Source organism: Anopheles coluzzii, chromosome X, assembly GCF_943734685.1.
Source record: "Anopheles coluzzii chromosome X, AcolN3, whole genome shotgun sequence".
In the NCBI taxonomy this organism is placed as follows: Eukaryota; Metazoa; Arthropoda; class Insecta; order Diptera; family Culicidae; genus Anopheles; species Anopheles coluzzii.
The window spans coordinates 8,284,325-8,312,171 of NC_064669.1; the positions used below are offsets into that span (position 1 = coordinate 8,284,325).

The window sequence follows — 27,847 nt, forward strand, 5'->3', positions numbered from 1 at the left end:
TTCAATGGATAACAATGGATCCGTGTGAATGTTTCAATTTCATGACAAAAAAAGATGGAAAAAACTACTTAATTTTGAGATCCGGCACGACCCTCGAAAAAAAAATCCCTCGATGACCAAAAAAAGCTTCCACCAGCTGCCGCCAGATGCGCTAGTGAATATCGAAATTACACTAGCGAGTGAATTACGCAACGGATTGATGGATCGGCATGTTGAGGGCAGCTGGAGACTCATTTGCAACCCAACTCACTCTGCGAGCGTGCCTAGAAACAACATATTGAACCGCTAAGACGTCCAGCAGAAATTGACGTGACACTCTTTTGGTAAGCGTTTCCAAAAAGGGAGTGTTACTTCTGATGGAAAGGCCTATATCCAACGAAAGGCCTGGGAATTCAAACGATACAAACCTGCGTCATGTCACTCGGACCACTACTGCTGGAAAGGTGTAGCCTATCTTCAACGAAAAGCTTGGGATGCAAAGTATACAGACCCCTGCAATGCCATATGGACCACCGAACTGGACCTCTGAAACAGAATGATGTAGACCTTTGCTACGTCTTCTTCGTCTACGTATTTGGCATAACGTCCTACGCGGGCATGCCGGCCTATACAGGCTTTCGAGATTTAGTTCATTACCACGCAGCCGGATAGGCATTTCTATTCTATTCTAGGATTGAACCCATGACGGGCATGTTATTGAGTCGTTCGAGTTGACGACTGTACCACGGGACCGACCCCGTTTGCTTTGCTACGCGAACTTTGCTACGTTTATAGGACTATAAAATCATGGACTGGGTTAGATACAACCGAAGCGTCCTAGTACATCCGGAATAAGGTGCTCTTCCATGGCTTAGAGAAGGTGATGTCTCCTAACAAATTTGGATTGTAGCGCCTTTAATTGTAATGTTTTACGCTACACTTAAGCAATACGGGCTTTTTGGAGCGTTCCTCCTGAATTAAAAAAAAAAAAAAGAGATAAGGAGTAACTCCCAAAAACTCCCACTCTGCTACTGTGGTTTGGACTCCATCTTCGGACCACACCTACTTCAGACGTCTACGACTTCGGACGACTCCAACTTTAACGCCGGACGACTTCAACTCTGGCTGGTTCCGATTCCGGCTACTACCAGTCCGATTCCGTCTCGGGCAAAATTGGAACCAATAGTTCTGCCCGGAATCGGAGTCGCCCTGAGCCGGAGTAGTCTGGAGTCAGAGTGGTCCGGAGTTTAGGTTGTCTGAATGGGTAATGTTAAGTCAGATTCGTAAAAACTACAAGAAATCCGTGCAGCTCCGGACGACTTCGACTCCAATTTGATTTTGATTCTGGCTGACACCGGTCGACTCTGACTGTGGACGACTCCTACTACGGACGACTACGACTCTGGATGACTCTATCTCGAACTACGCGTGACTCCGAATGACACCGACTCCGGCTGACTCCGAATCTGGACGACTCAGGGTAGAATTATTGGTTCCGGTTTCGCCAGAGTCGAAATCAGACTAACAAAAACCGGAATCGGATCGGAGTCGTGGGTGCGCTTCAGAGAGCACATCACTACGCCGGACGATTCCGCACGACTCCGGACAATGGTGTTCGGAATTACCTTTCGAAGTCGGTTCCGAGATTTTCGGAGTCGGATGAGAGCTGTTCACACAACTGCAGATGGACATCTGAGGACTTGTCCTCGCCAGTTCGATTGGCGAGATCCGTGCAGACAGTGTGGGAGCCCCGGGGAGTCCTTGTAGCATGTTGCCACAAAGCCAAACCAAAGTGTAAGCCTACCTTAGCGCGGTACGTAACTTGTGGATGATCCCCTTCCCGATAGAGTCTTGTAACCCTTCCCAAAATCTTTTTGTTTTGCCGTACAAGTACACGTTTTGGTGTTATTTATAATTGGTCTTCGCCATTATATTGACGCTTACTGTACATAGGAACACACACCCCGAACAGCTCTCCATTCCCCCCGGTTCCCACCCCCTTAGCTCGCGGCGACCATCTCTTTGGTCGCCTCGGTCAGCCACTGGTGGGCGCCCGGGTCGTTCTGCTGCAGCAGCAGCGGCCCGACCTCCTCCAGCACCCGGCGATGGTACGCGTTCAGCTGGGCGAGCTCGGCCGCCGACAGCAGGGCCCGCTCGATCAGCCGCTGCTGGATCGGCACGAGCGTGTTGGTGTGGAAGGTGAGGGCGCCGCGCCCGTTAAAGTCGTGCGGCACGGTCGCGGCCGTCGCGTTCACCACCTGCACGATGTCCTCGATGCGCACGCCGAACTGGCCCGGCTCGTAGTAGCCCGGCTCGTTCGACGAGAACATGTTCTCCACCAGGCCCTGGTTGCTCGGCGACGCGCTGTTCGACACGAACGACGGCGGGTACTCGTGCACGCCCAGAAACGCACCGATGCCGTGCCCGGTCCCGTGCCCATAGTCCAGCCCGACGTCCCACAGCGCCTTGCGCGCGAGCACGTCGAACGTGGTGCCGGAGGCGCGCACGGGAAAGACGGCGGCGGCGACGCTGAGGAAGCCCTTGAGCACGCGCGTGAAGCACTCCCGCTGGAAGGCGGTCGGTTCGCCGAGGTGCACCGAGCGCGTCACGTCCGTCGTGCCGTCCAGGTACTGGCCGCCCGAGTCGATCAGGTAGATGCCGTCGCGCGTGATCGGCCGGTCCGTGTCCTCCGACGGGCTGTAGTGCACGATCGCCCCGTTCGGCCCGAACGCGCTGATCGCGGCGAAGCTCAGATCGACGAACAGGTCCTGCTGGCGGCGGAAGTCGTGCAGCTGGGCCGCCCCGGACAGCTCGGTCACGTTGCCACCGTCGACCGACTGCTCGAGCCAGTGCAGGTAGCGCACGACCGCGGCACCGTCGCGCACGTGCGCCCGGCGCATGCCGGCCGCCTCGACCGCGTTCTTCACCGCCTTCAGCTTCGCCACCGGGCTGTACTGCTGCAGCCGCTGGTCGGCCGGGATGGCGGCGTACAGCGCCTGGCTGCAGGCGGTGGACACCATCAGCCGGTTGCCGCCCCGCACGTACTCGTCGATGCCGGGCAGGATGTCGCGGTAGTCGCGCACCTCCAGCCCGCCGACGCCCTCGGACGCGAGGTGCGCCCGGACGGTCGCGTTGATCCGGTCCGCGTTGGTGTACAGGTGCAGGTGCGTGTGCGACACGATCAGGTAGGCGAAGAACACCGGATTGTACAGTATGTCCGAGCCGCGCAGATTCAGCAGCCCTGCAAAGAGCGGGCGGGAGAGAGAATGCATGCTGTTAGTTTTGAGGCAGCGGTTTTCCCGACTTCGACTTCCCCTCCCACTCACAGGCAATCTCGTCCAGCGCGCTGACGATGATCGCGTTCGCTCCGTGCTCCTGCAGCGTCACGCGCACCGCCTGCACCTTGTCGGCGGCGCGCCGCCCACTGTACGCGAGCGGGAGCGTCAGCAGCTCGTCGGCCGTCTGCGGCGGCCGGTTGTTCCACACGATGTCGACCAGGTTGCGCTCGAGCGCGATCAGCCGGTAGCCGCGCTGGGCCAGCACCGCCCCGAGCCGGCCGTACTCGGTCGAGGCGATCAGGAACGGGTCGGTGCCGACCAGCGCGCCCGGCGACAGGTTCGCCAGCAGCCACTCGTCGCGCGTCGGCACCCCGGGCAGGCCCTCGCGCATCAGCGTCCAGTGGGCGGCGTCCAGCTCGCCGTCCGCCTGCAGATGGTAGCGCGAGTCCGTCCAGAGGGCGGCCTTGCCCAGCATGATGATGGCGGTACCGGCCGACCCGGTAAAGTTGGTCACGTACTGCAGCCGGCGGTCGTGCTCCGAGATGTACTCGCTCTGGGAAAATGGGGGCGGAAAGAGACGCATGATTGGCCTGCGGGGGGGGGGGGGAGGTGTTGGTGGGTTGCGTTGTACGTTACATTGTGCGCATCGACCGACGGTACGATGTACGCCTCGATCGAGTAGTCCCGCATCAGGCTGCGTATCTCCGCCAGTATCACGTCCATCGACTTGGGCGTCCTGTCCTCCGCCAGCTCGTCATCTTTGTTCAGTGCCCTGCGGTTGGCGACGAACCTCACATTAGCATCAATGAGCAACAATTCGTGCCTGTGACTTGCTTGAAGGGATCGAACGAGACGGGGAGGGAGACTTCCAAGGGCAAACGAAGGGGCCCTACACCGCGCCGCTACTTGTCATCTTATCGTGATGCATCTCGGAAGGCGGGCGGGGCCGCAAGTGAGGCCAATAAAATGACAGCAATTTAAGCAGATAAGTACGACAGGAAAACAATACCAATCAAGGGACCCCGAGGGAACGCCAGCGGGACAGTGGCAGGGGAGGGAAGAGGGGGGGGGGGGGGGATCTGATTGTGAAGAGGAGATTGCTCCCTTTGGACAGGAACGATTGAATGGGGCTGCTGCCTAATCTGCCGATAATGATAGGCAAAGTGCAGAGTGAAGGAGTTTGAGGTAGTGATGCGCACTTAGTAGGTTCGCTACGCTCCTTACTTGGAATGATAGGAACCAGTAGGTTCGGTTGGAACAGTTGGAACAAGGTTAAATATTTTGGTCCTAGTAGGTCCGGTCGGAATTGCCGGAGCAGTGGGGGTTTGAAGAAGTGAACCTATTAGACATACAAGGTCGAATCAAGGTTCAACAAGAAGGAACGGTTTAAATTAGGGTTATCATTTTTAATCTGTTAACGGAACTGTTGGAACTTTCGGAACGATCGGCGCTATGCTCAAAGTTGTGTATCGAGTAGGTTCGGGCGAGATTGTCGGAACAGTTGGCAGCAGGTTCAATGTACTGTACCTAGTAGGTTCGATAGTTCGATCGAGCAAAACGATTGGAACTACCGGAACTAGGTTCAAAATGTCAAACCTAGCAGGTTCGGTCGGAACTGTAGGAATTGTTGGCACTATGGGAACGATTGGAACCGTCGGAGCTTTAGGAGCGGTCGAAACTAGGTTCATCATTTTGATCGCAACGGTCGGATCGTTGAGAATGGTAGATAAGAACGGTCGTAACCGTTGGAACTGTATGAAAAAGGTGCAACATTGTAAACCTTGCCGGTTGGAACGGTTCCGCCGTCGAAACAAACGTACCGAGTAGTAGGTTCAATGTGCATGATCCAGTAGGTTCGGTCGAAATAATTGGAACGACTGGAACGGCTGGGTTTAAAATGTCGAACCTAGTAGGTTCGATCGGAACTGTACGAGTTGAATGAGCTTTGGGATTGGATTGGAACTGTCGGAGCTTTGGGAGCGGTCGGATTTGTCGGAACGATTGGCAGCAGGTTCAATGTGCTGTACTTAGTAGGTTCGAACGTAACGGTCCTGGTACTAGGTGCCAAATTTCGTACCTAGTAGTTTTGGTGAGAACTGTAGAAATTGTTGGAACTATAGGAACGATTGGAACTGTCGGAGCCTTGGGAGCGGTCGGAACCGGTCGGAATAATATGCTGAACCTAGTAAGTTCGATCAAAACAGTCGGAACGACCGGAACTGCGTTCAAAATGTCGAACCTAGTAGGTTCGGTCGAAACTGTAGGAATTATTGGAACTCTGGGAACGATTGGAGCTGTCGGAGCTTTGAAAGTGGTCGAAACTAGGGTCAACATTGTGAACCTAGTAGGTTCGGTCGGAACGATGACAACGCTGAGAATGGTAGGATAGGAATTGTCGTAAAAAAGACGCAAAATTGCAAACCTATTTAAGTTGGGAACGGTCGGAACTAGGTTTTAAAAATTGTCGAAACGGTAGCACCGATTGAAGGTCAGCATGATAGGAACTATCTGAACGATCAAAACGGTCCGAACACAACTCTTCCTATTGAACTGTTCAACTATCACAGGTTTTCAAATGAACCTAGTTCCTTTCGGAACTATACAATGTTTTCCCAACACTTTTTCGAGCACAGCGGTTGAAGTTTGCTGGAGAAGTTTGCCTGAAAAGCAACTAAAAGCCGCACCAGAACGCTGCTGGAATTGACTTTTGCGAGATAAAGTCACGTGGGAGGGAAGCGATGGGGGGGACACTGTCTGCTACCGGCTTACCGTCCGAGTGCGACACCGCCACCGACGACCAGGACGAGCAGGGCCGATATCCCGACCAGGTAGCGGCGGGAGTGCTTCATCGTGCTCTGTCCCCTCCGCGGCTCCTCCAAGTTGATCGAGTGGCCGGTTGAGGTGGACGTGTCGCCGTCGTTGGCCGCTATCTTGGCTGGGCTTGTCTGTGTCGATCGGGATCGTAGTGTATGATGCTTTCAAAAACAAAACAATACCTCCGCACACACACACACACACACACACTGTCTCTAATCTCTGCAGCAACGATAGCAGCACTAACTGAAACGGGAGTGAGAGCCGGACGCGTTCGTACCGGGCCGCGTGTGAAACTCAACTACCTATCGAACCCCCGGGCGCTGTTGTCGCACGCGTGTGTTCGGTCAACCCCCGATACCCGTGCACACACGCCGAGAGAAAGACCCCAACGGTTCGGTAATTGTGAGTGACGGTCCACCACTCGCAATCTCCACCACCAGCACGCCCAACGCTCGCACAAGCGGTTGTGGGTCAGCTTTTTCAGCTTCTCAGCCATTCCGACCGCCCTCGCTTCGGCGTATCGCTCCCTTTTTGCGATAGTGAGAGTGACCAATTGGGAGAGCGGCTGAGACTGAAGGGCGGGAGAGTGAAAACACAGGTAGGCAGGCACGCAAACTACTGGTGGAATTTGAAATCCTGTGTGTGGGTGGGTGGGAGGCAGCTGAAATAGGCAGCACTGGAAGCGGCCCAATACTTCGCACCGATCCAGTAACCTTGAGGTTGGAACGGGCACTCACACGGCCACCTGGTCAAGTGTGCCGGGTCTTTCAACCCTGCCACACACTCCCTCAGGGGGTACAGTGCTGGCATCGATTCTGGGTGGTGGAGGTCCGCCTTGGCTTGTAGTGGTAGTGGTTTAGTAGGTCAGTTCGGGCTAAAAAGGAACCTGAAATGAACTCCCCTTTGTCCCCTTCGCTGAAACTACATGAAAATAGGCTACGGCCAGCAGGAAAGGAGTGAGAGAAAGAGATAGAGAGCAACATAGTTTCTACGTATCCATGTGCGAAAGACAAAGAGGTAGTGGACAGCTAAAAGCACTGTTGTAGGTCATATATATGCTAATGAAGCGAAAAAATACTCTAAAAAAAGTGTCCAGCTAAATCCATCAAGCATGCCCCTAGATCTCTCTTTCTCTCTCTCTCTATCTCTCTCTCTCTATCTCTCTCTCTCTCTCTCTCTGTTTTTCTTTGTCTCTTGCTATACTCTACCTTTACGACCAATCGAATCTGATAGCGTGTTTTGCGAAGTTGGGGACGTATTGAGCGTAGTAAAAGAAGAGAAGAAAATAAACTCACACACACATACACACACACACACACACACACGAACGACGGACACAATTAGGTGGCCCAGGTCACCTTTCGAAGGTCTCGCACCTCTTCGAAGGGGTCATTGATTGACGGATAGCAAAACAAAAGCGGGCAGGCGCGAGAGACTGCGACACTGCAGAGCCTGCGACGTCGTTGCGGATCTGCAAGGCCCTAGGGCTCGTACCTGGGCAGGGCTCGTAAATCACAAGCAGGCAGCTTCCGGTCCGGCAGTTCTTTTTTAGTCGGAGCAATACGGTATGTGGCGATGATGGACTGGTTGCTGGTGGGAAATCACCGAGAGGCTGACCTTGGAGGACAAGTCGTATCCAGGTTTAGCGTTTGTATATTTGTTTTGCTAGATTTATCAACCAAAGTCCTGCCAAGCCCTTCATAACCAAAGTTCCACATTTCGAGGTATATATATATACCAGTGAGTCGCTAAAGTTCAGTTTGTCCTAATCTGCGATGTTCATTGCTTTAGTACTATCTGCACACTATCATCGGAAGAGGTACAAACAAAGTCTACACAGTTTCTTGGTTTGGGCATAGGTCCAGCACACGCAAAACATGCCCCAGCTGGCCTTCGCTATGTTCCATGTTTCATTCCAAAGTACGCTTCCAAGACCTTCGCTGTCATGTTGCCAAGAAATTGGCAGGGAAGGTATTTAGTTATTTTTCTGGTTTTTTTTTCATGCTCTTTGTGAATTATCTTTAGGTCTTCGTAAATGTATCGTAAAAGTGTCAGTAATGTTTTGGAGCTACGCTTTACAATCAAATTAGCACCAGGATGAATCTCTTCACTTCACACATTTACTTTCTCATCATTAAAAAATAAGTTATCGAAGGCTCTTCGTTTGGCTTCTTTTGTTACATGTATTACAAAACTCGACACTATAAGTCGTAAAAAGTTCTGCGATTGGCGCAAAAAGTTCTGCGATTGTCGCAAAAACTTTTGCGATTGTCGCAAAAAGTTCTGCGATTGTCGCAAAAAGTTTTGTGATTGTCGCAAAAAGTTCTGCGATTGTCGCAAAAAGATCTGCGATTGTCGCAAAAAGATCTGCGATTATCGCAAACACTTTTACGATTATCGCAAACACTTTTACGATTGTCGCAAACTATTCTGCGGTTGTCGCAAAAAGTTCTGCGATTGTCGCAAAAAGTTCTGCGATTGTCGGAAAAACTTTTGCGATTGTCGCAAAAAGATCTGCGATTGTCGCAAAAAGTTTAGCGATTGTCCCAAAAACTTTTGCGGTTGTCGCAAAAACTTTTGCGATTGTCGCAAATTATTCTGCGATTGTTGCAAAAAGTTCTGCGATTGTTGCAAAAAGTTCTGCGATTGTCGCAAAAAGTTCTGCGATTGTCGCAAAAAATTCTGCGATTGTCGCCAAAACTTACGCGATTGTCGCAAAAATTTCTGCGATTGTCGCAAACACTTTTGCGATTGTCGCAAAAAGCTCTGCGATTGTCGACTCTGTAAAGCAGTTGTCGAACAACGTCCACTTCCTTCTACATATCTTTCTAAAGCATGATGAATGCTGTTCTTATTCGCAAAATATCAGTTGAGATTGTTCTATTGTCAACACTTTAATATACTTGCCTCTAAAATCTTCCGAATTTCGTTTGTATGGAGACTTGCGTCATAAAGACATATTACGCGTTGCACCTAGTGTTGGGTCAAGTAGCTCTTTTGCAAGAGCGAAGCGCAGCGCTCTCGCTCTCTAAAGTGTGCGGTGCGCTTGAGGTAGCTCCGCACAGAGCGCTGCACACAGGAGCGATTGTGCGATGCGCTCCCAGGAGCGAACTTTCGCACCTCACGGAGCGCTGCACGCAGGAGCAATTGTGCGATGCGCTCCTCTCTCTCTTTCTCTCTCTCTTTCTCTCTCTATCTCTCTCTGTCTCTCTCTGTCTCTCTGTCTCCCTCTCTCTCTCTCTTTCTCTCTCTCTCTCTCACTCTCACTCTCTGTCTATCTCTCTCTCTCTCTGTCTCTCTCTTTCTCTCTCTCTTTCTCTCTCTCTTTCTCTCTCTCTCTCTCTCACTCTCTCTCTCTCTATCTCTCTCTCTCTCTCTATCTCTCTCTCTCTCTCAAGTGTATAGTGTGCTCGCACTGTGCGGAATGTACGAAAAGTGCGCGCACTGTGCGAAGTGTGCGTAAAGTGCGGAGTGCGCGCACAGTGCGGAGAGCGCGCACAGTGCGAAATGTGCACCGCACACATTCATTGTGCTACTTTACCCAACACTAGAATGCATAAATCATAAGCAAATATTTTCTTTCAAACAGGTGAGTAAAAATAATTGGCGCATTCGGCTCACATTCCGCAAGTTAAGGCCTGGATTTATGCAAGCCATCATTTTCTGTGCGAAGCTTTCAAGCGCACATCTTCTAGCTCCTGCGCAGCGCTCTGTGAGGTGCGAAACTTCGCTCCTGGGAGCGCATTGCACAATCGCTCCTGCGTGCAGCGCTCAGTAAAGTGCGAAATTTCGCTCCTGGGAGCGCATCGCACAATCGCTCCTGTGTGCAGCGCTGCGTGCGGAGCTACCTGTTTTCCCTGTGGACAGTGCGGGAGCGCGCACAATAAGAAGAGCGGAGCGATTGAGGTACCTCTTTCGCTCTTGACCCAACACTAGTTGCACCCGCGTTGTAATTAACCGTGTTGTTAGTGAAAATGGTGCACTTTCTTGGCTGTCTCATTTGAATAGGCAGTCTGGGTAGCTGTCGCAACTCTATAAGCTTACTCATAATGAACAGTTATGTGCGTAGATTAATGGTTTCGCTCGCATATATTATGCCAATCCTTTTCCAATCCACCGCACAGCCCGTGCAAGCATCCTTCACGCCAGCACGTGATGTCGACAATGAACATGGTCTTGGCACACACACACACCCGACACACTCATCTAGCCTAGGAACGTGCTTGGCTGCTCGTTGCGTTGGTCCTTATTTTCAACAAACCGCCGCACCGCCTCCCCACACATCCGGCTGGGAGCGAATCGGGAAATATCCAATTATTAACTTTCGTCCGTACTGCCCGCCAGCAAGCCGCGGCAATCGGAATTGCCCCGAATCAATTGAGCGGCCTATTTATGGTTCGAATGGTGAAACACTCTCCCACCTTACCTCCCCTCCCCTCCCTTTCCTTTCGTAGTGAACCACCAGCCAGCCATTGTGATTATTAATTCGAAATGTTATTCGAGCTCCCTTTTATCCCGCACGTGCTCGAACGAACGAGCAAACGAGAGCTGCCTTCCCGAACAGCTTGCACTGTTTTAATGTCGGAAAAATGCAGGCAAACGCAAATGCAACAGCTCTACCGAACAAGCAAACCAAACCCACCGGCTCCATTAGCAGCGTACGTAGTGAGGCGCGCTCGATGTGCGAGCGCGTCTTTTTTTTTCGTCCACCCGGCTTCGTCCTCGTTGCAGCCCCCGGGGTAAGTCAATAAATTTACCCTCCCGCCAGAACATACGGCCGGCGTGGCAGGGAAGTTAATTTAAATATCTGGACGCGGGCGCGAGATACTATTGAACTTTTGCTGTGTTTGGCTTGGGCAGTTGCAGTTCAATTGGCAGTGTTTCAACTGTTGACCGGCCTCACTGGTTTGAAAACATACGCTCATGTAATGTATCAACATTTCAAACATATTTGTCGATTATTACGGTACGTTTGGCGAGGCTGTTGCCGGGGTAATAAAATTTTCGTACACCCCGAGCCGCCCGCATCTGCTGCTGCATCCTACGGTCAATCAAATAAATGACAAACGACGCACGGCCGGGCTCGCGGAAAATAGGAAATTTAATAACCAAAACCCATGCACCCATGAAAACTACTTCATCTATATATGCGTGTGTGTGTGTATGTGTTTATTACCAACGCACTTTTTTTTCTCCTTTGCACGCTGATGTTGTTTGCAGGCGCTGATGCGAAACGTTATGAATATTAATGTTTGACGATAGGAGGATTTTTATTTTATTACTAGGCCGATTGCTTGTTTCGCTATCCGGGGGAGGGTTTTTTTATTGACTCTTGTTTGTTGCAACTCTAGCGCGCCGAGGACACACAGATTGGAAAAGTGTAATTTATGCGCCGAAAAAGAAAAATTCACTACCAACTAGACGGAGCTTCGGTGGGGCACAGTGTTTGCACGGATTTTTGCTTTTGTTTTTATTTTCCCTCTCTTCGCTGACTTTCTCGGGAACGAATGGCAGCAGATCATGAAAACAATTGGTCACAAGAAGCCGAAAAAAAAACAACAAACTGCATGCACCGCGTTGTAAGCAAAAATCGCACTGGTCGCCTAAAGGTAGGCAATGCGTGTGCGTGCGATAGCAAGGGGCTGAGACGGCCCGAGAGGTATGCAGTTCGGTGCTAATTACTTCTGTTGCTTACTGTTTGGCGTTATTGCTGTTTTGCGGAACGGTCAAGGGTCTTCCAGGGACCATCCATAAATAACGTACTACAGTTGCATTGATTTTAATTACGTTTTAAAGGGGGAAATTGAGCTTAAAAATTACGAATTGAGATCAGGATGCACGTTGATTTATTTTGCATTTTATTTTCTGAAGAAACACACACACAGCACGAGAGAGTTAATTACAACATCATGCAAGGCCGTAAAGCAACCGCACGGGTCCCGGGTTGACGGTGTAGCGTCAATTATTGCGCTCATAATTTTTCGATTTACTTCCCGTTGGCAGCTTGCTTCTTCCCGCTGGCGGCCATCCGTGGGCAGCAATAAAAGCGAGCTATCATTCATCGCAATTAAAAAGAAACGCACACTGTTCCATCATATCCATCATACACGCATGGCGCAGTGTGTGTATGCGTGGCACATCTTTTATTCGTTGCTGTTCTGTTCCCTTTTTCTCTGCGTTTGTTTTTTTTTTACTCTTTCTTCAGTGACTAATTTATTCATTCCTATCCGCCCGTGTTGCGGCGACGTGCACTTAAAAGGGTACCATGTACACGTGTGTACGTGTGTGTGTGTGTGTGTATTGGGATAATATTGTGTCCTCTTTTGCATTGCACTCGCCGATCAACTGGTTCCTGCGGATGCATGTTCGATGAAGCTTTCTGCAGAAATTAATATCTCGGTGGCACCACCTCTGCTGGTGGTTTTAATTTACTTCTTCTATGAGTACGGGCGCGAGCGTATGTGTGTGTGTGTGTGCGCGCGATTGACTGTGCGATGTGGGAAAAGAACGGTAATTAATATCCGTGCGGTGGAAAGCCCCATCGAAGCATTCGGGCATCATCGGTGCTCTTCTATCTACGCAACACAGCTGACGAGATGAAAGGGCATAAAGTATGCCGGATGGAAATTAGTTGCACGCTGCAATGCGATTGCTAGTTTTCTACGTGAGTGTGAGTTTTGAGGGAAGTTGGTTTGTGCTTTTTGCGGGGGGGTACAATTTATTGCTAATTTTCTGAAAGCATTTGCGTACAGAAAGGTAAAGTAGTTAGACACGAAAGTGTAACGTAACTTTGACGATACTGCACCCGGGAAAACTTTCGCACAGAAAACTAAACTTAAAAAAATGAACACACACACACACACACAAGCTTCTCACCGAGTTCCGAGGATGGAAAGAAAATTAAAGAGTAACGAAGGCCGGATCGATCAAACTATACGGTGCTTCGTGTCACGTTCATTAAAATATTCTAATGAGCTGGCTTCGGGAAGGTCAACGGTCAAAGGCCGGCGTGTGTCTCCCGAAAGCGGGCTTCCCGCTCAGCATCTTCGTTGCTCTGGTTCAACGAGGCGGGGAAAGGCGGCAGCCTTGAGGAACCGATAAGCCGTTAAGGTAACTGGGATTGCCAAGGGGGGGAAAAGGTTTCGGATTGCAAATTGCATAACTCGAGACCGACCGTACAATCAACTGAAAGGTGCCCTCCCCCCCGTAAGCTTTGCAATCGGTATGGCAAAGTTGTCTCGTTAAGGCTATCGATGGGCATAATCGCAAGGCTTGTTATGTTTTAGGCACCACTTTAGGGGGCGCTTGGCTCTTTTAAAAATAGATTTTTGTTGCAGAGGACAGTGTTTTTTTTCTTCTTCCTAACTTAGCAATGGGCATGAACATATTGAAGTAAAAAAAGCAATAATATCTTCTTATAAAAAATAAATCATTCATAAAACCAATTAACGAGTACAACTAATCTGTTTCCGTCAAGCCAACAACCTTTCTTTAGGTTAGCTTTTTCGAGAATCTAAACAAAACTCGAGCTAGTCTGTTTTGCAATGCATTTTGCATAACGTTAGGCGTTGTTTTGGAGCCAGAATGGTGTATTTTTAATGCAATGAAACCTTAGTGATGTACGACTTGTCTAATTTGTGATGTAAATTGGTTCAACATTTATTGCTCAAACTTTGGACCTTTTAATGCGAGTTGATTGACTTATACGGAAGAAACCCTCAACCTGCATTCTTCAGCGCCAGAAGTTATGCAAAAAAAAAAATGCAACATTCGCTTATACTAAACAGCCCGCCAGTATGTATCGTTATGGTGCACATTCCTACATAAATTCGTTTGATGTTGAAAGCATAAAAATGCACCACACCAACCGGCTGGCCCTGGACCCGCCATCCGTCATTCTGCTAATGCGGTTGTAAATTATTACTCAATCCCATGCCCCCTCCTTCCTCTCCCAGTCGGACTCCAAGACATTGGTCATCAAACGGCGATTAGATTAGCGAACGCAACGCTTCCGTTACGATCTGTGAGAAGTGGTACACTTACGAAAGCAAAAAAGAACGCCAAAAACACACACTCACACTCGCCACTGCACCAGACACACACACATACATACACACACACACTCGTGCCTTGCTACAGATGGCACGTTGGCTTCGGGTTTTACGGCACAACGACGACGACGAGGATGAAAAAGACTATACCGCCCGAACGTAGCCCGAAAGCGCACCCGAAGCGTGTCGTAAAAGCTCCACCGGTGGCGGGAAATGACAGCCACTGCCAGTGTCGAGTCTCTGCTCGAGCTTACCAGTGTGCCGTGGCAAGTGTGCGCGACCAGTTCGAAACGCCGAAAGGTGGCTTCCCGCAAACGGCTAAAGCTTTACCGTACCCGCGTCATCAGTTTGTAGCAGCAGCTCTCGTCAGCCGCACGGACAGTGGGTGCGTTTTGGGGCCGAACCGTGACGTGGGCAATGGTTCGCACCCGGACGTAGTGTTTTTTTTTTTTTGCGCAGGGGAACGTGCTGCCTGGTGCGAAAGTGCGCTCTACGATGCTCTTGTGCCGGCCGTTTGGTGCGAACCGCCTGCCGGTGCTGGGTCGCGTGTGTACGCCCGCTTCAACAAGTGGCTGCCGGCGGGACTGTACGACCGAGCATTAGTGTGTATGTGTCTGTGTGTGTGTGTGAGTTTTTGAAGTGATCGAGGTGTGATCGTGGCTGTGGAGTGCGTTTTTCTTCTTCGAAGTGAAGCACAATCAAACTCACTTGTGACACTTGCAATCAACCGAACGCGGCTGGAAGGGTGCAGGGAAGAAACATTGCACAGGTATGGCAACTAGCTAGCGTAGGAGATGCAAAAACGACACGATTAGTAAAGAATTCTCATTTCGAAAGGGTTTGCTGCGCCTAAATGTATGCAATTTTCCGTAACTTATTGATTTAATTGCTAGTCTTCCCCCAATTATGCAGTACTGAAGAGACGTTTGACAACAGTGCATCATGTTGCTATATGTTATTGCTACAAAATGTAAACAGCAACAAAAAATGGAATTTTACATACCTTTAGGCGCTATTCAGGATAAACAGAAAAAATAATCCAAAAATAAAGCCACTTCCTTGGGCTGCACGGACGGTGGAGTTGGTGCACTGCATGCTGTCACCGTTGAACCGTACACGGCTTAACCGAACTTGTGATTTGCGCGTCCACCAGCAGGACAGTGCCCTGGAGTGCCTTTTTCTGCATAGGGCTAAAACCAAATGGAGCAAAACAGAAGGGGGGGGGGGGGGGGGGGAAATAAACGTAAAAAAGCACCACAGAAAAAAAAGGAACATACAACAGCAGCCCAGAGCAAACTTTATCTTATCGCTTATTGCTTTTCCTCAGAGCACACACACACACACACACTGTGGGAAAGGGGTCAACGATTATGTCACTCGCCCCTCCCCCCCCCCCTCCCCCCATCCCAGTTGTCGCTTTTGGCGCTGCTGCTACAGCTGCTGAGCTTCCGCTTGGCTTCGGGCCGCAAGGGTACGGCGACCGCCTCAAAACCAAACAAAACCCCTTTCGCACAAACTATGTCAATATGTCGGTAGTGGCCGTTTGCCCCCTTACAGACAGCAGAGCAGATCGCATTGATCCGCACGGTGAAACAGAAACAGGGCCCCCGGGCAAGCCCGAGTGGAACAGTTTATTTGGTGCATTTTTATTTGACTCGCTTCATGTGCGCTTACCGTTTCCGGTACCTGTACGTGGCCGACACTTTATGTGTGTGTGTGTGTGTGTGTGTGTGTGGAAAAGTTGGTCGATACTGAGACCAATTAATATGGTACGGCTTCGACCGTGAGACTCCATCGAGGGACCAAGATGCGGGAACAAGGCAGATGGGCGTGCAAAGTCTGGCTCCCCGGAAGCTGCCGGAAAAAAAAGCCGCAAGACTGCTGCACAATGGCCGGGCAGGGTCCGGGCAGGGGTGGTTCAACATCTAGCGACCTTGCAAAAGTTTGAGCGAGATGAACCTCCGCCTGGCAGCATACATTTGCACACAGCGAGCAGAAGCAAAAGCCGGAAACCCCTCACCAGCCGTACCAGCGACGTGTCCTTAAGGGAGGGAGTTAAAGGCTAGAAGAAGAAGAAGAAGAAAAAAATGTGACAAAAGAAACTAAGTTGGTAGTTTGCATTGATCGTTCTTGTTGAAAAGTTGACTTGAAAGTTGAAACAGTGGCGCACAGCTGTTTGCAAACGGATGTAAACGGAATCTTTGCAGCGTACGCTTGTTTGTTTTGTTTTTTGTTTTTTTTTTTTTGATTTTGGGACGAGCTGTGAACAGCACAAGCATCTGCTAAAGCATGTTGATTGGCAATTGAAAAAGACAAAAACATATCAACCCCAACTTTCCACCCAAGCCGATTCGACATCGGCGTGATAAAATAGCCAAGATGACAGCAGCACAAGAGCAGGCACCAATTGCAATTGACTGGAGCATGGGGGGGGAGGGGAGGGAGGGGAGGGGTGGAAAAAGAAATTAAGCAGTAATACGCGCTGGGCAGCGGGGATGAGGACGGTACATATCATTACGTAGCCTGTGGCAGGGCATTTGTCAAGCGTAACGCGGGTTTGCCGCCCGTCAGGCGTAACGCGGCGGTTTCGACTTTGCTGCACCGGTTTGCTCCTGCGGGGAAAAGAAGCTTGATGACCAGCTGTACAGCGACCGTGATGCTTCCGTGAAGGGTCCGATCTGAAGCTAGACTGGCGCTGTGTGTGTGGGTGTGTGGTTAGGCAGCGTACTGTGGACGCGCACCACGAAGCATGACAAAATTGAAATGTCGCAATGTCGTGTAAGCAATCAGGCTGAACCCAAGGGAGGGGGTTGGAGGTGTCATCCAGCCCCTCCAGCCATCGCTCACACCAACCGGTCGTATTATCCGATGATCGATCTCGTACCAAAGCCCGTCCTCCGGGTTCCTCCGTTGCCGGCGGGCCCTGCAGCGGAGCAGCCAATAAAACCGAGCCTGCCCGCGGCAGGGAATGCCAGGAAGCGGGCGAAACAAAAGAAAAGCAGAGCAGCAGCACAGGCAAAGAAAAACAACACGCCCGAACACCCTGCGGGATGGACGAGGTCACACGCGCCGTTCGGAGCTCTCGGTTGCTCTACCCGGCAATGTTCCAATATGCCTCACGCCCGTTGGTTGGGGTTCGGGGTGCAGGGAAGGTGATGATTTTTATTGTTATGACGAAACGTTTTTGGACGGGGAAAGGAGCGGCTGCTGTGGATGCTGGAGGTAACGATTGGGGTGGATAGTTTCTTCGCCCTTCGTGACGTGTGGCGCCTGAGCATTATTGTTCGCTGTTCAGGCCTCTCGCAGTCGCGCGCGTTGTGTGTGCGTGTGTGTGTGTGTGTGTGTGGGTGGTAAACTGAATTGCCCTATTATTGTTGGCGCTGCACCGTGGGCCAGCCCGCTAGCACGGACAAACACTTTGTTGCACGGATGGCTCCATGGATACAGGGCACAGAGCTGAACCACAAATTGCTCAATTGAAAGTCCTTTTGAAAACTCAATGTACACATTTAGTGGCAATGTGTTGACAGAAGTGTGTGCTTTGCAGGAATAGGTCCTTTTCTGGTGCTCATGCGTGTTAAAAAAAACTTATCGTGTTAATTGACAAATCAACTCGTTAGCGATATGTACCAACAACTCAATTGGCGCTAATTACATTCAGATTAATTGAAATTGCGTTGCAAAATTATTCGTCACGAGCAAAGGAGGGAGCTCGGAATCGGACATACCCGATTAGGGGGCCGATTTCGGAGCCGATTCCCGAGCAAACTCCGGAACCGCTTCCGGAGCACAATCCGGATTCGATTTCAGAAACATCGCAATTTGCTTCCGAAACGGAATCAGCATTGATTTCAGAATTGGAATTAGCGCTGGAATGAGAATCAGTTCTTGAATTGAAATAGGAGTTTCAGAAGCGAAATCAGTCCGGGAATCTCCTTGAGAATGGATCGTTTACAAGTAAATTTTAATTCTTTGCGGCTATCAATACGTAGCATCATTGGATCCAAAAGCCTATTCTTATGGAAATGCGGAAACAGACTCCGATTTTGAAGCCAATTCCGATTCCGGAACCAAATCCAGTGTCTGATTCCAGAACCAATTCTGGATTCGAATTCGGAACCAGTTCCGGAACCAATTTCGGATTCGATTCCGGAACAATTTCCGGAGCCAATTCCGAAACCAATTTCGGAGCCAATTCCGGTACCGATTCCGGAGCCGATTCTGATTCTGGAGCCGATTCCGGAATCGATTTCTGACAGCTTCGGAGGTAGCCGGAATCGATTCTGACGAAAACTTAGTTTTTCCCATCACTAATCTGGAGAGCACAAAAACATATATTGGGGCCCTTTCCGTTCTAAGTTCGTAGGCTTAAATTTCAGCCTGTCAGCTGTTTGCATTGTATAGCAGTTTTCGAGCAGCTATCTAAGTCGGTATAATATACAGGTGGGCTTATCCCAAGGTGTATGAATTTAGAAGACTGATTTTTAGCGCTTCTATTTCTATTTAGCTTCTACTTATCGAATGAAGATTTTAAGAGTGTTTTGGGTATTCGTCAAGCCTCCAGAAAGCTTGTTTAACAAAAATTTTCACCCTCCCGACAATGTCACCCAAAAGTGATATTCAATTTTTTTAATAAAAAACATGCTATGAGACCACCTGGACTACATACACTTTGATTTTGGATTCCATCGCCAGATCTCTTTAATGCACCTTGGGATTAATGTAAAAACCACCTTGTTTTGCCATTTTTCGAGCAGGTACTCGAATCTAATTCTAGCTTTGAGGCTAGAATAATCTAAAATTGCAGGCTAGTTTTAGGTGTGGTTTTGTATGGAGTGTTTACATGATTTCAGCCTCCAACTGTCAAACTCCATACAAAAAAGCTTACTAGAATCATGAAGGGCCCCATTAATGAAATAATACTAGACTGAAAGCAAGTTATGAAATCGTGAAAACATCACAAAATGCGACATGGTATGGAGTAGTGATGGAAACATCATTTCCGATTCCTGAAATGGTTCCGATTCCGATCCCGATTCCGAAACCAATTTCGATTCTGGAACCGATTTCGAAGCCAATTTCGATTGCGGAATCGGTTCGGTAATTGATTCCGAGCTTGAAATCGGAATTGGATCCAGCATTAGAATATGTTCTGGAAACGCCATGAGAATGGATCGTTTGGATCCTTTGTGGCTACCGGTACAATCTTAGCTTCATAGGACCCAAACGTCTATTCTCAAGGAGATGTCAAACCCGATTTCAGTTCAAACCCGAATTGCAGAAATACGGGGTCGATCTTGGAGGCGATGTCTGAGGTGGATTCTAATTCCATAGCCAATTCCGGAGCCGATTCTGAAACCAACTTTGGAGCTAGCCGGAATAGATTCTGTCGAAAACAAAGTTTATCCATCACTAGTCAGGAGAGCACAAAACATATATGATTGAAACAATACTACACTGACAACAAGAAATGAAATCGTGAAAACATCACACAACGCTACTGATTTAGATGCTATGGAGTAGTGACGGAAACACTGCATCGGAACTACTTGATTTCGTGCTCGGAATGAATTCTGGAGCCAAATTCAATTCTAGAATCGATTCCGATTCCGGAACCGATTGTGACGCTGGAATCGTTTCCGGTTCCTGAATTGATGCCGATTCCGAAGCCAACACGGATTGCGAAATCGGTTCGGTAACTGATTCCGGAATTCGAATTGAAATTAAATCTAGAATCAGCCTATGTTCTGAAATCTCTATGAGAATGGATTGTTTGGATCATTTACGGCTATATATACAATGTTAGCTGCATATGGCCCAAACTTCTATTCTGAAAGAGCTGTCAGAACCGATTTCGAATCCGGAGTTAATTCCGGAGTCAATTTCGATAACAGAGTCGACTCCGAAATCTTATCCTGGATCTGCTTTCGTTTATTTCGATTTTAGTAAATTTCACAACTAGCCGGAATCGATTGCAACCAAAACTTTTCCCATTAGCATGGAGGCGCCTAATGCGTCACCGGAAGTGCATGGAGGCGCCTAGTGGCGCAAAATCTCCACATCTCGGCATACAATCTCTCCACCTCCTTTGGTCGCTTTCAATTAATTTTCGTTCACATTTTCTTTTTTTTTATTAGTTTAGTTTAGCACTCATTACAAGTAAAAACAAAAAACTGCCAATTGTATCGACTTCTTTATAATTTCATCGCCGATTTCGTGTGCCATTCCGTCAAATGCAATTTTTCTGAAAGTGACCCATGAAATTCATTGTACATCGTTTATACAGTACTATTACTTTCTAGCGCAAAAGTGTAAAAATAAAACTGCCACTCGTACTCAAGCCTCGGTCGGGTTTCACACCGTCTGCACCCGCCCATTCGCGCCCTGCGCTCCTTTAGTTGTTGAAAATCCTAGAAAAAAAAGCAAACAAAAAAATCAAATAAAACGTACTGTAAAACTCTTCGCACAAACCCCCTTTCCCAATGCTTTCCCCCACACCCGCTGGAGCCGTGATTTAACCTTCCCGTTTCTCCATCTTCTCCCAAACAGGACGCGAACGTGCCGACGCACCACCGGCAGCGGAGGAGCAGCGAAAAGGGAGGAGGCGGAAAAAATACGGCCACCATCGGAAAGAATGCAAATTGAATAAAACGATATCGACGGATAACGGGCGGGTTTGGTTTTAGAGCGAAAGGAAAGGAAGGAAAAAAACCAAAGGGCAACACAATGGACAGCCGGACCGCCGGCAGGTCGTACACAGCGCGGCCAACGTCAAGCAGCACAGGTGTATGGGAGCAGGCATTTCAGCGTAGGCACCACCGATAGGAAGGGGGAGGGGGAAAGAGTGCGAGAAAGAGAGAAAAGCCGGTCGAAATATTCACATTAGCTTCGTTTCGCGGCGACCCTCGGCGAACCGAAATACTCGATAGGTTTTTTTTTGCTGCTGTGGATTGGTTGTTGTGCTTGTCGCTTTTCTCTTGCTCGTTGGCACGTTTTCGCAGTGTGGCAGTATTTCAGAAGCTATAATTTGAGCCATTTCTGGGAGGCACTGTGCGGGGTGGGTGAGGTGCAAAAAAAAACGCGATGCACAAAAATATCGCAGACAGCAGCCGTAACCGCAACCGCAAACAGTCGTAGTCGAATCGATAAGCACCCAATGGCGTAGAAGGGTTCCCTATTTTTGATTTTTTTTTGTTTTGTGCGCTAGAGCGCATAGGTAGCAAAAAGAAGGCAAGCGTTGGGCGGAACAAAACAGGCAAAGCGAGTGGAGCGATAAAAATCAAGAGGTACCAAACCCAAACCCCCCGAAGCCCAGTGTCGTGGCGCGGAATGGATCGCTAAATCGCGTGTGATCGTGCGATTAGTTGTGAGCTCATCGGCTCGGCAGCGGGAAAGCGGACGAGCAGACGACGAACCTGCCTGCACACCGATCGTGTGTGTACGATAAAGCGCGACGCGCCAGGGACATTTGTGTGCACGTACACGCGCGGGCTAGGGTGTGATTAATATCTGTGACCTGCCAGGTCACCTGCGTCGTCAGCGGCACCAACGAGAGAGAGAGAGAGACGCACCTTTGCAAGCGGAGGGGCACACACAGCAGTGAAACAAACGAAAAAATAACCTCCAGACGAAACACGAAACAACGCGTGACAGGACGAGGAGGAAACCCGGTTAACAACATGGGTGTCAATTCATCGTCCCGACAGGATGCGAGCTTTCTGTCGGATGAAGACGGTAAGTACGGTAACCGCGCCCGTGCTCAAGGGTGCTTCACTAGGGCGGGGAGCGATGATGGGGAGTGGGGACACAGTTTAACGAATGGCAGCTGCTGGTTGCCCTTTCCTTGTTTCGTTTTTTTCTTCTTCTTCTGTGTCTGTGCTGTAAGGTAGCAGCAGGGGAAATGCAAACAAAAACACGGTAAATGCTCACACCCGCCCATCCCGTGCAGTGAGTCGTCTTGGAGTAATTACGATAAGCGTATCATCTTTTCTTCCCCTCTCTCTCTCTCTTCATTCGGGCGCCTTCTTGCCGGGTGCGTTTGTCGTTTTTTTTCCCTCCCCCACTTGAGAAACCAACACCAATGGGAGGGGTCTCGGAATCACAACGGAAGCACGCTTCAAGCGCTCGCAGACGTGCAGGAATGTGCAGGAAATTCCTTACGGTTTGGCACTTGCTGATGGGGCGGAGGAGGTGGTGGATGGTTGTCCTTGTTAAAAAATGATTAAAGTGGCCTGGGCGGCCCCGAACAGGCTAGAGAGCGGTGTGGTAAATCTCAGAGTTATCTTTTTCTTTTTGTATTGTTTTGGGTACAACGTTATTTTAAATGCACCGCTGATTCATTCAGCAAAAACGCCTAAATGTATGCATCGTATTTTTTATTCAGAAAAAAACGCCTAAATGTATGCATCGCCAACACATTTGTGTATTTTCGTTTGGATGTTAACATCGTTATGTTTATTTGAATGGAATTAGTATTGTTGATGAAATTCATTGTAGTTTTCTGATGGCATAAGGAAACTTTAAATATATGCAATCTAAGATTTATCGTTTTAATTTAATGCCATTTTTAGGGTACAACGGGTTTTTTAATCCACAACAGTTTCATTTTTTTAAATACAGGGTTTCGAATCATACAAGGGGAATGTTGCAAGCATGCTGTAAAAGTTTGTAATCATATAGGGGACCTTGGCAATCGACTAGGGGAATTTTACAGGCATACTGTGAAGCTGTCAACAGACTGTGAGTGCCGTTGTAAAAAGCTTCGAATTGATACCGATAATGCTTTCCAAAAAAAACATCATTTGGAGTTGTTTTCGTGTGGCATTCAGCACATGTACACATGATAAATTAAATAAATCCTGCTGCGGAGCCATAATTAAGCATGATAGATTAGTAAAATAAACGAAATTAACTTTGGGGTTCTTACAGCGGCAGTCATATATTTCGCAAAAAAATTTAAAATTTGGGTTTGCTTAACACTGGTTTCGCTAATGCTTCAAAAATAGTTAATGTTTTAAGTAATTCATGAGCTATACTTTTAAAATTTTCCATATGTTTTTGACTGTAATGCATACAGTAAGTTTGTGTTTTATGGTTTCACTTTTTCCACACGCAATGCATTTATCATTATCTTCTATTCCTAATTTAAATTCTTTTGATTTTGTATTATTTTTTTCATTTACTAACATGTAGTACGTGCTTCATTCATTTCATTTAAATTTAAGTAATTTAAGGAATTTAAGTAATTGCAAACTTCCACAGCATGCTTGCAACATTCCCTTACCGATTTGCAACATTCCCCTAAGTCATTGAACTATATTAATATGATTTGAAACCCTGTTCGCCTAAATATATGCATCTTATTTCCATTCTTAAGGAGAAAAATAAACTCCTAAATGTATGTATCTTCCTTGGCACAAGAGTAGTAAAAGCTTTCAAACGAAACCAAAATGGCAGTTTTGACTTGAAATGTGAGTGTTGTTTTTAGTAGAATGCATTGAAATATTACTCACAGATTATTCAGAATTTTTCCATTTCAATATCACCTCGATTCGAGTGGCAAAAATGATGTTCAAAGCGAGTTTTTTTCCACCCAACACCTGAAATTGCATACATTTAGGCGCTTTGTGAACCTACAAAGATGCAATGCTTATTTAAACCTAGGTAAGCTGCAGCAACCATACGAATATGTGTACCAGTGAGACCTGAGTACTCTTGAGTTCCACATGATCCGTGCTCTGTCGTATTACACAACTCCAATAATGTTTTTTCTGGTAAAATAATGGGTTAATGAACAATTTAGCTGGTACAGCTAAGCACAGTTAGCATATCTAAAGACGCCTGTGAACTATTGTGGATATTTATCCTGACAATTAGTGTTTTTGTTGTTGTTATACAATCATAAAAAAATGTTGAGAAGCCTTGAGAAATAGAACACAATTTTGACTGTGTAAAAATACCTTGGCCTGGTAGCAAAAGAGGTATGTCTTGAACATTTTCACTGACAGCGGAATGCTGCCTGCTACCGTCCGTTCGGCTTCCGTTTCGTAATGAAGGAGAACTCACTCAGGCCCAGACCACCCGTAAACTCTTCTAATTAATGGCGAGCCTAGCCCACGGGGGGAAGCACCGATCCTACCGAGCCTGCATGCCGAAGGGAGAGAGAGAGAGAGAGAGAGAGAGAGAGAGAGAGAGAGAGAGAGAGAGAGAGTTGCAAATTGTACGCTTCCAATTTCGGTAACTCCACGCTACCGTGAAAGACGAGAAAGCTTGCTGCCAGGAATGTACCATGGGGAAGTCAAAAAATCGAGCCGCACCATTTGCTGCATCGTCTTTTTGACCTTGGAAAAAGCAAAGATGATAGCGAAAGAAAGACACAGCTCAACCCAAAACGACAAACGTTAAAGGCATCGACATGAAAAAAAAAGAGCTGAAAGAGGCTGTAAACATCATCAAGCAATTATTTGTCCACCCTTGGCACGTTCCGCAAGCGCAAACGGAGGGAAGCAAAAACATTGACAGGCATTCCATTCCGAACCCCGGCCCGGGCAGTCGCTTGACGTTCGATTATTTTTGGCAAAATTGCTACCGGGGCGGGACGGAGCCGCCACTAGGATCCGATTCCCTGCACGGCAAAGTATTTGCAAACAATAGCCGCCGGCCCTGTCAGTGCTTTGGGTGAAATCGCCGATGGAGCGGGCCGATACGAGGCGCAGTGGGCAAAATCTACGGCAAAGAAAAATGTACGAAATGATTATGCTTTTAATGGTAATTAAATCCGTGCCCTGGCCGGTTACCGGGAGGGTAGCGAAAGTCGGTCTACCAGGATCTATTATTCGCGTAATGAGCCATTTTAATGAAGCCCGCAACGGTAAGATCAATACCGACTTCACCCGACCGAACTCACCGGCTTTCCATTTCGAATGTTTGTTTCGCTATTTTGTTTGTATTTCTTTTCATTTCTACCACTGGTAGACTTTCTTTTCAAATAGTTAATGGGAGCAATGGGACAGGGAGGGACAGAATCTTGGCCTCGATCTGTCAAGAGCTGAGCAAAAAAAAAAAAGAAGAAGCAACTGACAGTCTCCAGGGAGATGCGGTTGAGTCCGTTTCCGCTTACAGCACAACGAGCAGCAGTAGTTCGGGGGGCCCGAAATGAGTTTGGCCCGCTGTTGACCTTGGCACCGTTGGACGCTTTAAAATCATTTCCATGGCAATCCAATCAAACAGCACCGAAGAAGCGTTGCGCGAGTTTTTTAAGACTTTCCGTCCGCAAAGTTATATAAATATTTGCCGTCCAAGCTCGGTTGCAAATTGCTCCCGAGGAAAGGTTAAGCGCCTAGATGGATGCCTGGCGCTGCTGCAAGCATTTGTATTGCATACCTATTGGGCGCTTTTGATGTAATAAGGGCGGGTAGGTGGGACAATAGCGAGTGCCTTTCGGACACACTTGCTATTTACTGTAGCCATATTAAAGTGTGGTTAGCTATAGCGAGTATTGTTCCATCGGTCTCGGCGAGCGCCTAAATGTATGCAATGATCGTTTCAATATTCAATTTTAAAAGAATGTCAAACAAAATGTGGATATTGCTAGTAATAAATCATTTGAAAAGAGATTTTGCAAACCATTAAACATCGCAAGAGTGAGCAATTGAAATTAAACGTCAGATTGCATACCTTTAGGCGCGTTGCAAGTGCTATGTGTTTTGTGTTAAGTATGACAGTCGCAAAAATGTTGGTTTGTTGGAACTAGCATTGAGCAGCAGATTGTTTTAGTTCAGCATGAATCTGTATTTATTTTTGCACTAACAAATGCAATTAATTCTCAAGTTGCATACATTTAGGCGCTCAGAATGAAAAAAAACCTAAAAGAAGCTTTTCATAACTTTCCTCCGTTTTCTGCAAACTTGCAAGGCAAACAAATCCTTCAAATGAAAACGAAATGGATACACTCGCAATCACAGCACGGCCACAGGGTGCAAATGCAATGTTCTGGGCTTTGCCCGAAGCGTCACAGACGCTTTTCACCACCATCCGTCTCTAACTATTGGTTCGAAACCCCCCCTCCTCCCTCTCCCCTCGCAAAAAACGGGGTTCACTCCACGAATGGATGCGGCAAGCAAAGCAAGAACCACAAAACAGGATTATAAACTCATTAAAATGTTGAACCCATCCACGCTCCCGCCCTACGAATCGGCTTTGCCAACCGGAGAAGGATCCACCGAGGGGTGTGAAGTTGATACTGGCGGCACGCCGGTACATTATTAAAATATGACACCGCACGCTCACACACACACATTCACCTCACAGTCTCCCCGCTTGGGTTGCGGTGTGTAGCGACAGTTTGTCAGCTGCCAGTCGGTCGGATTACGCCCTGCCGTGCTTCGTCAGATGGCGCCAGCACAGCTTTAAAAGGCGCGCACGCCGAACGCACCATGTTTTGTCACCCTTTTGGAGCAAAAACGAGGGGCAGCAAAATGGGGGCAAAGGGATTTGATTAGGATTTTTTGTGTCCTTTTTTCGGTTGCGTTGCTTTGCTCGAGCCGAAAGTGCTGAAGTGCCTGAAGATATTGACGATTCTGTGGGCGACTACGACGACGTTGCAGCATTTTGAGGAGCTACCAATCTCCGTCCGTACAGAGCGCCTGCGACAAACGAAAGTGACACACCGTTAGGCAGAACGCCGACAACATTCTTCGGACGTGCCCGGCGTACGGAAACTGGCCAAGGCTTTCTGGGGAGGGTGCTCCGGTGCATACGTAAATTAAAATTGCCCACTTACACGCACCGCTTGGTCTGTGCCGTACTGCTGCGCCCTCCCTTGCCCCAGTCGAGGGCGCCAGACCGCCCGCGGACGTGATTTGCGGTCACCGCACGCCGCACCGAATGCGAAACACACTCTCCGGCATCGTTTTCGCTATTTGGTTGTTTTTTTTTTTGAGCCGATAGTTCGATACTCGATCCGTGGTTAGTGTGCTCCCAAACCCACCTCACAAGCACACCTTGGCAGGAGGTAGAAAGCGCAGGCAACCTGGCTCGTTCACGCAGTCCATTTTCGGTGCAGCGGGCGCCTAAAAGTATGCTTGCCGCCGTACATTCGACGCCTGATTCATTCGAGACCGAGGCCCCGAGATGGGTACGTGTTTTGCATTCGTCGACCGTTCGGACTGTGTACGTGCCGGCACCATCACTCCCCTCGTTCCTCTTACCGCGCCACGGTAAGCCTATTGTCTCACAGGTCCCATTTTGCCGACCGTTTGCAAGCTGCTTTGGAAACGATTTCGGAGGGGAGGAAATCTTTTGGCGATCGGTTGCGTTGCGCACACGCGCCCCGACGTAAAAGCAAAACATCCCAAATCCGGATTATGGGGCGATGATACGATTCACGACCGGCAAAAAAGGTCTTGGCCGGTGAAGAGCACAAACGAGCCCATGCACAAACCCTGACAACCGATAATCCCGACCAAAGCACACTTAACCGAGCGCCCGCTCCCGCACGGGCCTGGAAGGGTTGAAGCTGTTTACGAAGATTAAATTAAATTTTGAAAGCCATATGCCTGCCCGAGTTCCAGGGAGTACGGTAGCTGTCCAGTGGGGAGGAGGAAAGCTAGGGAAGACAGACACACACCAACAAGAAAAGAAAAATTGGGACAAGCCGTGTGCGTGTGGAGCGAATCCAAATTGCAATAGCCGGAGTTTGGCATGGTTTCGTAACCTGCAGCT

The 27,847-nt window shown here is 48.5% G+C and overlaps 3 protein-coding genes across 3 annotated transcripts in view; 1 reads left to right on the top strand and 2 right to left on the bottom strand.

Annotated features, from left to right (window-relative positions):
• The window catches only part of LOC120958116 (dorsal-ventral patterning protein Sog), a 247,514-nt gene that overhangs the window by 158,996 nt on the left and 60,671 nt on the right, over positions 1–27,847 (bottom strand). The gene's annotated exons all lie outside the window — the stretch shown is intronic.
• LOC120950960 (xaa-Pro aminopeptidase ApepP-like) lies at positions 1,871–6,478 on the bottom strand. Its single transcript, XM_040369411.2, has 4 exons — positions 6,027–6,478; positions 3,894–4,029; positions 3,306–3,810; positions 1,871–3,220 (listed from the first exon to the last, which is right to left on the bottom strand). Exons 1-4 carry the CDS (start codon positions 6,104–6,106, stop codon positions 1,980–1,982), a joined length of 1,962 nt encoding a protein of 653 aa, XP_040225345.2. The 5' UTR covers positions 6,107–6,478; the 3' UTR covers positions 1,871–1,979.
• LOC120950971 (serine/threonine-protein kinase 32A) overlaps positions 13,866–27,847 on the top strand; it is a 74,006-nt gene continuing 60,024 nt past the window's right edge. Inside the window, exons 1-2 of the mRNA XM_040369423.2 lie at positions 13,866–14,894; positions 20,675–21,859. Coding sequence (XP_040225357.2) covers positions 21,805–21,859 — 55 coding nt within the window. The 5' untranslated portion in view covers positions 13,866–14,894; positions 20,675–21,804. The remainder of the gene's footprint in view (positions 14,895–20,674; positions 21,860–27,847) is intronic.